This window comes from Notechis scutatus, chromosome 1 (genome assembly GCF_049901735.1).
Source record: "Notechis scutatus isolate UNSWTSFEM ecotype Mainland chromosome 1, rNotScu1.2, whole genome shotgun sequence".
NCBI classification, from domain to species: domain Eukaryota; kingdom Metazoa; phylum Chordata; class Lepidosauria; order Squamata; family Elapidae; genus Notechis; species Notechis scutatus.
In genome coordinates this window covers 146,581,634-146,594,269 of record NC_142009.1, presented here as the reverse complement: position 1 = coordinate 146,594,269, position 12,636 = coordinate 146,581,634, and the positions used below count along the sequence as shown (strand labels likewise).

Genomic DNA, 12,636 nt, shown 5'->3' with positions numbered 1-12,636 from the left:
ACATTTGTATCCACCTTTTCTGTATGAGTGCTCAGGTGTTACACATGGGGGTTTGTCTCTCTCATTTTATTCCCCGGTAGATACATTAGACTGAAAAAAATGTAAGTGGCCCAAAGTCACTATCTGTAGTCAAGTGAAGACCTGAACTTGAGTCCTCCAGATTTCAGTCCGGTTCTTTGACTACGATCACTAACCTGGCAGCATAACATGACCAAAGTATTTAATTGGTTTGTTAACATATTTGATGTCCTGAGGATTCATTAGGGGCACAACCACAGAATGACTAAGGTTTAAAAATAGATTTCCCTGGATCCATTTTTATAGCACATGTTAAATACATCCCTCTGTTACCATTATTATAAATTGACATTTCACATGTCTGCAACTAATTTTGGAAAGTGGAACCTGGAATGAGAGGCTCCTTCCCCATCCCACTTGATTGTAATTGCTAAGAAATAACAGAAGTTGGTACAAAGAACCTCAATATGCCTACATTAATTATGCCAGCTAATGCCAATGGCTGGAGGGATACCTTTGATGGAATAAGATGAAATGTTTCCCATGGCAAACACATTTTCTTAGCACTGTACTAAAGGACCATGCTGATGGGAGAATAGTAGTTCAGCCACTGTGGATTAGCAGGGCATCCCAAGTAATCATTATATTACCGAAAAGCACACCTTTACAATGTTATTGTTAATTTCATATTTTCTTTTGCATTACTATTGTTCTCATTTTACTTAACCAGCTTGCATGATTAGGGGAGTAAGAAATGCTGTTTTGCAAAAATTTGAACTTTCTGATTAATTTTCAGCATGGAATGTTTTTTTTTCTCAGTCCAAGTGAATGGAGATATTATTCTGCTCATTTGATTATATTATAATAAATTGTATTATAGCCTGGTTGCTCATAGGCATTCATCAGCCCATTTAATACAATATTGAGGTCGTTGTTAAATACTGTTAAAGCAGTATTGTCATAAATGAACCCTTTGAATAAGTTGCATTCCCATAAGGTTAAATGGGAAATACATTCTAGTTAATAGTTGGTGCACAACTGCACATGCTCTTTTTTACTTTCTCTATACCTTTCAGTGTAGTACAGTAGCCTGCTTGGGAAAATACATTGTTTTTCCTAAGAATGAGTCTTTTTCAGAAGACTTTTGAAATTGATCCAAGAGCTATATACTGACCATTCTTAGTTTATGTCTGAGTAACAAAATATTGTGAAGGTCAAGGTTGTCATCAAGAAAACTCTTTCACATTCATTAGATTTCATGTTTCTTTTAAAAATGTAAACAGTTTCTTTTTTCACTGTTTGGAAGCTTTACTAGAACATGCAAGTGACTTTGTCTGAAAACACTTGATAAATGCCTCTTTTTAAAAATCCTGAATAATGTGCTAGGGTACTGGGATAATGCTATGTTCTCTTTAATCTATGGAGGTAATTAAAAGCTATGATTTCTACTATTAAAGGAAAAGGGAGTTGAAAGGTTTTTAAATCCCATTGTGCATGCATGTGTATACACAACCAGTGATTTTTATGTGTTATAGTTTAACTTTCCTGTATTTTTTTTAAAAAAATATTTTTCTGCAGTCTACTATGGAAAGCTACAGTTGATCTCCCCAGAGGAAAGAATATTACATATCGATATTTTCAAGGAAGTTTCTTAGAACCCAAGGTATGTATACATCAATGAACTTCAATTAAACTTCTTGTCTAATTGATAGTGACGTGTTTAAAAATAAAGTAATCTACAGGCACTTCCAGACTTAATGTAGCTATTCAAAAATCTTGTCTAATTCAATTTTTGAACAAGTCAGAATTGCACCAACTGTCCAAAAACTGAAGTATATTCACAGGAATCTGAGTTTGGAATTCTGGTGGTGGATAATGACTTAATTGCTAATTAATTTCCAAACCTTGAAAATTTTACATATGGCTCATGAAGACATTTGTTCTAAGTCAAATTTATATAAGTCAAGTCTTGCATAACTGGGGTTGTCTGTACTTACTGGTAATAGTTAGCTAATGAAATTCAAATATTCTGACAACAGACTTTTTTTTAAATCCACATTTTTTTTACACAAAAAGCAGTTTAGATAAGCATAAAAACTGTATGGCAAAAGCAATGCATGTATTTTTCTGTATAGGAAGCAATTACAATTGATCCCTCCTGCTCAACCCATGTACATTGATCCAAACAAATACTGGTGATGAATGCACAGAAGAAGTATATTCTATGCTTTTCTTATTCAGTTGCTTTCTGTGTAGAGAATAAGTAGCCTAAGAAAAAACATTAAACTTAAAGGTACTTTCAAAACACCTTGTTGCTGATAACTTGAATTTGAATATAAGTATATTTGAATATATGGCACTCACAACTTTTTTTCAAAATAGAAAATAGAAGTCCTGTTTGAGGGACTTGCTAGAAGTAGATAATGACATAAAGAAGGCAGAAAATCCATGTGAGAACTCTTGCCAAATCAGTTCAGTATTGTCATAATTTTGTTAAACACTTAACAGTATAAATGATAAGATAACCTTTAAAACCATTTAAACATTGGTAGATCTAATAAGACATACCCCCTTATAATACATGCAAACTTCACAGTATGTATTGGTAAGTGTGTTTCCTTTGAGTAGGTACTCTGTATCGTGCACGCTATAAGTACCGTGTGATGCAGAGGCTTCTATGGTAAGTATACATTTTCTGGAATAGCAGTGTAGAAACATACATAAAGAATCAGTATAAGGATCATCATGAACCTGGTTGCTAACAAAGGTTTAACAATGGATGGAGTTGGTGGGAGAAAATATATTGCAGTTAAGTATATGTTGTTTCAGTGTGGGGATAACAGTACAAGCAACGTGAAAATAAATGAGAGAAAGATGAAAAAATAGAGTTTACTGTGATTGCAGTTCAATGAAAAATGAATGTATCCTGTGAATTGGATTAATGTTAGGATAGTGCTTTTATAAACTACTTTTGCTGTACATTCACTTTAGCAATTTTATCTACTCAATAATGTTTCTTGGATGTTTCATATTTCTTAGTTTGAGCTGAGAAACTGCCTATATTTAGAACTGAATTAAGATATTAAGAAATTCTTAAGAAATTCTTAATATCTTAAGATATTAAGATATTAAGAAATATCTGGAATTAAGTCCAGATCAGTTTTTTAATGTACTAGAAACAGAGGAATTGAATATGATTTTAAAGTCCACGAAATAAAAATTAGAAGCACAAGAACTGATGCAGATGTACTTCCATGTACTATTTGATATTTTAAGTATTAAGGCGAATTAATTTTTTTTGAAACCTCTAATAGAAGAGAGGACAAATCTCTAAATTTTTTATAAATTGTATTTGGAAACTACCAAATTTCTAAAATTGATAATAACACCTTTACATGTAGTTTAATTTCCTTATTTGTGATTACAATGGCAGTAAGAAAAGAAAACAGCAATTTGCTTTTGGACTTAATCATTAGAGATTGTGAAAGTGCCATTACTTTTTGTTACAGCAACTTATTAAATGACCCTTAGTCTCAAATATTTTGGATACTGATGTAATTCTCTTGGAATATTAGTAAGAGCAGTCTGATTTGCCAAGAGATGGTGACTTGCATATGTACTAGATTACAGTGCCTTGGATTAAATTGAATTATTCAAACATTGTCAGATAGTTCAAGTTTTCTCTCACTTTCTTGCTACCATATTTAAAATCTGATTTACATTTGATTAATGCTTCAAGAACCTTGTTTGATACAAAAGCACCTACTTGGGATACTTAAGAAACAAGGATTCATTATTATATATTTAAAAGAAAACAGCTATTAAAAAACTAAATACAATTGCTAGCAGAATACTAGATGGGTTATGAACCTTTTTTACTTTTATTATGACAAGCAAGAAGCCAATTTTTACTTTTAAGAAAAATGAAACTATATATGTTATACCCTCCCTCTCTGGCTCAGGCATCTTGAGAAATCTATAAATGGTGCTTTTTTCCCTTGTTTTAAAATGAAATCTTCCTGTTTCTTAAACCAACCAAAAACCCCATCTACAATGATTTTGTCAATTTGAACTTAAGTTTTTATTGTTATTTGTTTCTTGAACTGTTTATTTTGTAAGTTTTGACTTGAACAATGGAAGTTAATATCTCCTTCCTGGCATTTCTGAGTGTTCATTTTAAAATGAAAGCCTCACTAGGCAAAATTATTTGCATGTCCTTTTTACTTTTTTTCATTTGGGATGTTTATCCCATTATTGTAATCTTTTTGTTGAGGAATATAATGTGCACAAAATACTTGAATATATTAGTTAAAATGTATCTTCTCCTTTTAATTATTTTAATTTGAAATATGTTTGACCATGGGCATGCTTAATACAAACATTTAATAAATTGTATGAGTACAGTGACTAATAATTCAGAAATACAAGTGATTATAAATATTTAATTTGTAAAATCTCAGCAGATGATTGTGTCAGTAATTCAAATACACCAACATTTTAAGTGTTTGTTTATTTAAGTAGCTTTTATTCTAAAACATAATCTGCTTTCAACGGGAAGTATGCTGAAAATCAGCAGTCCTGTATATAAAGAACTAGGTGATGGACAAGCCCTGCTAGCATGCTATAAATGCTCAAGTGCAGGCGTAAGGATAGTTTTCCGTAGCTTTTCTGCCACCTTCCACATAATTGGAAGGAAATAATTTACAGTGCCAGGTTTCTTTGGCCAGACCAGACCTTCTGTTTTGTAAAATTATTCTCCTAGCAGATCAGGGCTTTGTCTGTTATCTGATAATTATACAGTGACCTTTGGCCACATGGAGGTCCTCTGTGAAGTAATTCACTAATAGTGTCCATGAATTGCCTCATCTATGATTCTGGTCTCGTTCTATTAGTCCTATGAATTCTCTGGTAGTTTTTAATAAAACTCCTAAACAAACTTTATCATAATTGCTTCTACAAATTAAGCAACATGAGCTATATAAAATACTGAACATGTGATGTTATGCCATATGCATAGAGTTAATGTTCCAACCAGGGATGGGATTTCTAAATTAATAGATATATGTTAGTAAGACACTGCTGTCCATATACTATGAAATGCTGTATAATTAGATAGTATATGGCTAACATTCCATCTCCAAAAGGATGCTACCCCCACACCAGATTTTCCTAACAGTCAGTCAGATGCAGTACATTTGTCTTTTCCTGCTTCCTGTTGTTTTTAATTTACAGGATGATTTGGTTTCAAGGTCATTTTGGTGATGGTTAGGTCTCTGTAATAAAATGATTCAATTAGGCTGTCTGCTTTTATATTCACCCTTTCATAACAAGACTTCTGCCATCTGATCTGTCCTGAAGTTTAGGGTCACTCTGGCTAGAACTTCACAGATTCAAACTGTTCTCTTCAGCAACAAAATTGGCTTACCAGTTGAACTATTGTTTACTTAATTGTTTTATATTCTCCAGGAGGCCTTGCTTTTAAATACTAAACAGAAATGGTCACTATAAATTCATTTCATGATCCAGATTTATTGTCTTCTCAAATACTACTATTTCTTAAGAATCTGCAATTAAAGCAGCTTCATTGCCTCTCACCCTATACATAATGGCAAACCTGGATCGGTGGCTTACTTAATTCCTTTTCAAAAATATGTTTAAAATATATAGTGTTTGTCTTCATAAGTCCTAATCCTGAGATTGGACCTATATTTCCTAAATAACACTTTGCTAGTTCAAATAGATCTTAGAGATCTATGTAAATAATATTGAAGCAGGGAATATGCATAACCTAGAAATTTATGCATGTTATTTAAAGTTTAACTGGACTTTGGACAGATTATGCTTTAAAATATAATTTTAGAAAAAGCTATAAAGAGCAGCTGAGCAATGTTGATATGTTGTTGATGACAAATACAGGCAGTCCTTGACTTAGACTACAATTGAGCCCAGAATTTATGTTGCTAAGTGAGACATTTGTTAAGTGAGTTTTGTCCCACGACCTTTCTTGCCACAGTTTTTAAGTGAATCACTGCAGTTGTTAAGTTAGTTACATGGTTCTTAAGTGAATCCGGCTTCCCTGTTTACTTTGCTTGTCAAAAGGTGGCAAAAGGGGATCACATGACCCCAGGACACAACAACAGTCCTAAAGATGACTCAATTGCTAAGGTTTGAATTTTGATCACGTGACCATGGGGATGCTGCAATGGTCATAAGTGTGAAAAATAGAAGTCACTTTTTTCAGTTCCATGGTAACTTCAAATGGTCACTAAACAAACTTGTAAGTCGAGGACTACCTGTATATATATACAAGTAGTATGTTTGTGGCTACTTTTGATAGAATCCTTTGTTAAATTTTAGATACTTCACACTGAAATTTTTTTCTGTTGAATCTAGGTAATTGTCACCGATTTTCAGCCAAAAGCACACTAAGTAATATATTGTGTATTCCATAGTTACATGTGGCAAGTTATATAGACCTTCAGCCTAATTAATAATTAGATGCTGCAATACCTGCATAATGTGATTTCCTACAAAACTTATCATGTGAAAATATAATCCTGTTCATAAGTATGAAGTATTCATACTTCATAATCGTATTCCAGAAAGAATGTTGTTCTAAACTACGTTAAGATAATTATATTATCACCAGTCTGGGCTTACATTTTATAAGAATTTATGGTAGAAGGGTATGTTTCGATGGGATTATACCCACTAGTCTTCTTTAGATTTTCACATGTTCAATCTAGCCTCTGAATGGCTGAAAAATGCAGATTTTATAAGAGATAAGGATGAATGTATGGGAAATATGGTAAAAAGCTACCATCAGATTCCACCGATACCATTTTTTGTCTGGAAATATAATAGATTGGATTTTGATTTTACAGGGGGCTAAGGTTATCATAGTACCATCAATTATTATAATAAACATGGTATAAATTGAGGACAGTCTTTGTACTTCAAAGGATGTACAAACAAATTTGGCTCATGAAAGAATGTAAATGGCATCGCAGATAAACATTAATTTAACAAAAATTATTGCAGACATTTAACTTTTAAATTACAGACTATCGATGGTCCATGCCAAGTCATAATTCACAAGTGGGAGACTCATCTACCAGCACGATCAATTACCCCTTTAGGTATGGGCATCAACTGCATCTGTTTGAAACATATGCATAAGATTACTAATGTTACAAAATGGTTTAATTGGGTTGATGTTATTTTGTAGGATTAACATTAATCTTCCACTACAAAGGGATTCTCCATTTAGCCAATATGAGCACTGCTTTCACAAATTTTGCAAAATGAATGTGTATGTGACAGAAGACTTACAATATTATCATTAGTCCATTTTTATCAGGTGGCCACAGGTTTTCATTGCCAAAATTTATGAATGCACATCTGAGTTTTAAGGCATGGTGTGGTTGGATCCCAGCTCTCTTACCTTCAATCTAGAAGCTAGGAAAAGGTGTGGGGGATCATCCTAGCATAGGTATATTATGGTTTGGAGATTCAGTATACTGAATCTTACTCTGCTCACAGAAAGGAAAAGGAAATTGTGGACTCTTAAGTTCATTTTAAAGGCATTGAAATACTATTGATAATAATTATGCTTTGAGATTGAAAGTCCATGCTGATATTTTCAAAAATCATGCCTGAGTGATAGAAACTACAAATTGTTAATAGTAAATTGACATTTAAATACTAATAAAAGAGATGACTGATCCCAGAAGCAATACATTCATTGTCTCCTATATTATGCTAAACATATTCATGAATAAAACAGGTTTTAAAATAAGCATGGATTACTGTAAGCATAAATCGTATACCTTTCATTAATTTAGGAGAAACAATGCAACTGGAAACTTGGTATAATTTGGTCTGTTGCCTCCTTTAAAATTTTTATGAAGTAGCTTGTTTTCAATGAAAATATTGTCACTGGCCTTTTCATTCTACGCTTCTATTATAATTGAAATACATCATTTCTCGTTCAATCTAAATAATTTCCATTTAATAAAAAAAATAAGGCTTCAAATTATTAAACCTAGGCTGATAATCTTAGGCTACAGCGGTGTGCATGTTTACACAGGATAAGTCAAAGGGAACTAACTCAGTGAGACCTGTCTGAGTAGATATACATGTTATCTGCTGCTTACTTTTATTTTCTGACTTTCTGATTAAAAACAAGCCTGTCATAAGTTACTTTGCCTTATTGATTCCTTTTTTTAGTTAAATAATCAGGGATTTAAGTCCTTCAGTAATAAAAGTTTTTTTCATTCTCTGATAGTCTAGATTCCATCCTGTTCAAGCATAGATAACATCTTAAATTCAGGTAGACTCTTTGTGACACAACATGATAAATAACTTTCAACTGCCCTTAAAGGTAAATTAGTAACTTACAATCAAAATATTTTCTAGACTAAGCCTCTAGGTACCATTGACTCAACTTGCACACATTTTAGAAAATTTATTTGTGATATTTTCCAGCTAGTGTTAAAGTTTTTTTATTTACCCCTCCAATCTTGGACAAAATAATCAAATAGAAAAATGCATTATTATCTATGAAGGAGATTATTATTATTCTAAACATAATTTTATTTGTAATAGTGGAAGAAATGTGTCTTATTCTCACATTGAGAGATGAATAAAGATTTATACTTCAAAATTTAGGGGAGGGTTAAATATAGCTATCAATATATCAAAAGTTCTATTTTCAAAAACTTACATAATCATGTTGAGTTTATTGTATATTTAAAGAATTCATTATTTACATTTCTGTAGCATGTGAAGACTGATGCTTGAAAAGAGAAAACATTTAATAAAAATCTTTAAATGATAAACAAGTAGCAAATCACATATTTTATCTTCTTAGCTGATACCATCTTCTGATTCATTCCATTAGTAATATATGATACATTGACAAATTGATGACATATTGTTTTCATATTTAGATAACTTGGATGGAAAGAAATAACATCCTTCTAGGATGTTTTAAGACACACTTCAGCAGTAAACAAAGCTAAGCAGTATTTTATAGGTTGCAGTAAAGTTACTTAGTGTCTTCCTATTTAAATGCTCTAATGAAAATAGTGCTAAATTAGAGGTATTGTTAATTGTATAAACCACTAGTTGTCTAATCAGAAATAAATTGCTTAAGGCCAAAGGATTTACTCTTTGGCAAGTGTTTAGAAATGCTGCCTAAACTAACAAATTATAATCTATGAATGTGAACTATTCTCACACTTTGTCCTTTTAATTCCAGATAACATTTCCATTGATGATGGATTATTTGGAGTCTTTGGTAAGTAGTCAGTTACTGACATTAAAACATTAAGATGTAATATGTAAACATACTAGTAATAAAATGCTGCACTTGAAATGAAAAAAAAATGCTTTTAAATAATTAGAATGGCAGAGTAGAATCTTAGACTCCAATGCCCCCAAAGACCCTCCAAAAAGCTTTTACTAAATTTTCATTTTCAATGTGCCACAAAGGAAGATGTAACCTTATTGATTATTATGGCTGTGAAAAGCGTTTGAAGCCTGGTGACTCAAGCAAAGCATCACTTCTTAAGTTTATGAAAGGTTTAATATGGCTGCTTCTAAGAATTTCTAGTTGCTTAAATGGGCATGCAGAGACACTTTCATTTTGACTGCAAAAGTTGAAGTAGCCGTGCATAAACATGTACATACTTGCAGAGAACCAACAAAACTATTCACAGCAGTTGCATTGGTCTGTTCCAGAGCACTACTAAGCTACGTGGCTTGGAAATATTCCATTTTTTAAACAAAAAAATTACTGAAGTTTTAGTAAACATAATAAAATGTAATAAAACTAAACTAAAGAAACAAGAAAAGTAAAAAGTGCAGAAATGCAGAGGAAAGAAAAAAGGAGAAAATAAAAATAAAAACAGACAATAAAGAAATGGCTTCCAACTTTCACATTGACTCTCAGCTAATACAGTAACTTCACTTTTTTAAAATTATGAATAAAATGACTCTTCTTACTATAGTCTAATTTTTATTATGTTTAGTCCACAAATCATCATCTTTTCAATCCTGATTCAGCAAAAAGTCAATTAGGAATTACCAAAAATATCAAACTAATAGTTTATCCCTGATCAAATAGTCCAAGTTTATGTTTCTTATTTTTGCTCTTCATAATAGCAATAGCACTTAGACCTATATACCGCTTCACAGTGCTTTTACAGTCCTCTCTAAGCGGTTTACAGTGTCAGCATATTGTCCTCAACAATCTGGGTCCTCATTTTACCCACCTTGAAGGGATGGAAGGCTGAGTCAATCTTGAAACCGGTAAGATTTGATCTGCCAAATTGCAGTCAGTCAGCAGACGTATCCTGCAGTACTGCATTCTAACCACTGCGCCCGTGGCTCTTGACTTTTAAATCATTCCAATGGCATCACAGTATCTATTTCATCAAATGAGTCTTTGGCATTCAAAAGGAGCCTTCAAAACTTTCACCAGCCTACTTTGGGATTTCTTGTCACAGCCGTTCCATGCCTAGATCCTTTTCTTGATTTGTTTTTTGTATTCCCATTTTGGTAATCTCAATTTTGTTGTTTTCTATGCCTTCAAAATTGTATAATATGTGTGTCAGGTAAGAGGTGTTGTTGTTTTTTTTGAAATTTTCAGAATTTTAATGTTTAACCATTGAAATATGTATCATTTCTGAGATACTAATTAATATCTCAGCCAATTTTTTGAAGGATTATTTAAGACAAGTAAAAGTTACAGCTGGCTTGGCCTTATAATCTTTTCTGCCTGGTCCTTCAGTTTCCTCTAGTGTCCATTTGCAATCTTCATCAAGCCTCAGTTCCTAATACAGGTTTACTTCTGTGTCACTCATTTCCATAAGTATATTATTTAATTATATAATTCTTTTCAAATCTTACAGCAAAATAACAAATATTCCAAATCTTTGTAGTCTCCCAATCCATTTAAAACGTGTATATTATTTTAAACTTTTAAATTACTGTTTAAAGTTCTTTAATTCAAAGATGGTAAGACTCACCAGGTGTCAGATTTTGAAGTTCTTTAATATAAAATAGCTAAATAATAAAATAGCTGAATTGAACATTTCCAAATGTGATTAAAAATTGAGATTATCTGGCTTATCTGCCACTGCTTGGAGCAAAAAGGTTGTCTCCCTTGGCTTCTGGCATTCAAATCCATAGGAGACCACTAATATATGGTCTCCTCATAAGAAGCTGCCAGACAGAGCACTCATGGGTGATCTCCTGTTTTCTTCCTATCTGGAGAGATTCGAAAGAACTGGTCTACTTGCCAGTTTTTTGGCAGTCATCCACAGTGGAGATGTCTTCAGTTAGCCAACACCCAGAAGTCAGAAAATTTGGGAAACAACCAACAAAACCATTCACAGCACAGTTGCATTGATCCTTTCAATGCATACGAACACATTGTTTATAAGAATAACTTGGATTCCTACTTTTAAAATTCAATTCTAATTATGTTAAAATATGACTCAGAATAATCCTTCCTACAGGTAAATTAACAGTAGGAAGCCCTGTAATAGGAGGAAAGAAAGCTCTAATAAGATCTATTTCTGCAGTAGCTCCTTCCACCTTCTGTAAAATACCTCCAATTTAATTTAGAGCCAATACTACTACACTTAATGTATTTGCTGCTGGTAATGATGGGATGAGTATGTATTTGTGTGTCTTTCTTCCCTCCAGTGTTTCTTTAACTTGACTAGAGAGCAGTTTACAAGAAAAAAACATAAATTAATTCCCTTTGTATTATGTAGGATTGATTTTAGAAAGCCAAACTTGAATTGTACTAGTATTCCATGTAATAGTTGCTAAAATTTGACCAACCCAAATCTATTTTGATTTGGATCCATATTGACTAGTTCAGCAGCAATAAGCTTAGCATGGATTTTCCCTGTGAAAATAGATATAATGCAATAGTACCATATATACTGAAAAATAAACTGATCCATGGATAAGGTAACCCCTTTTAATCCAAATAGCATAAATATATACCACCTGCACATAAGCCAATCTTCAAGTTTTCAGTTACATTTTAATTTTTGCAATTGGCTTATCCATGGGTGGTGCACTTTTCATGGTATTTCAGTTACAATTGAAGCGTTGGTTTATTCTCAAATGGGCTAGTCTACAAATATAAAGAGGTACCTATTACTTACTTTCTATACTTGTGGTTAAGCCCATCTGTGGATAAGCCAAACACTACTTTTTGGCTATATTTTTTTAACCTAAAACTCTCAGCTTATCTCTAATATAAAGTACCCAGATGTTTTATTTAGATGGATTTTAGTGACATTTCAGAATGTAGCAAGATGATTTTACCATACTTTTGTTGTTTTGTCAGATGATGTGGAGAGTGTTGATTCCGGATGGCTGACATGTCAGACAGAAATAAGGCTACGGCTACATTTTTCTGAAAAACCACCTGTATCAATAACGAAGAAAAAATTCAAAAAATCTAGGTTTAGGTATGGTTATTTTAGTCCATTTGCAATTTATTAAAGTGCTTTTATAATGTAATGGTTATTTGCTTGTCTTTTGCATGGGCTTTGTGTGGACTTTTTCAGAAAAGCAATAGTAAAATCAATG

The 12,636-nt window shown here is 32.5% G+C and overlaps 1 protein-coding gene across 2 annotated transcripts in view; it reads left to right on the top strand.

The window, feature by feature from the left end:
- GPCPD1 (glycerophosphocholine phosphodiesterase 1) overlaps positions 1 to 12,636 on the top strand; it is a 71,090-nt gene that overhangs the window by 29,896 nt on the left and 28,558 nt on the right. For both annotated transcript variants that reach the window (XM_026668535.2, XM_026668536.2), the window contains exons 4-7: positions 1,597 to 1,681; positions 7,082 to 7,157; positions 9,281 to 9,319; positions 12,392 to 12,515. In XM_026668535.2, the coding sequence (XP_026524320.1) occupies positions 1,597 to 1,681; positions 7,082 to 7,157; positions 9,281 to 9,319; positions 12,392 to 12,515 (324 nt within the window). The remainder of the gene's footprint in view (positions 1 to 1,596; positions 1,682 to 7,081; positions 7,158 to 9,280; positions 9,320 to 12,391; positions 12,516 to 12,636) is intronic.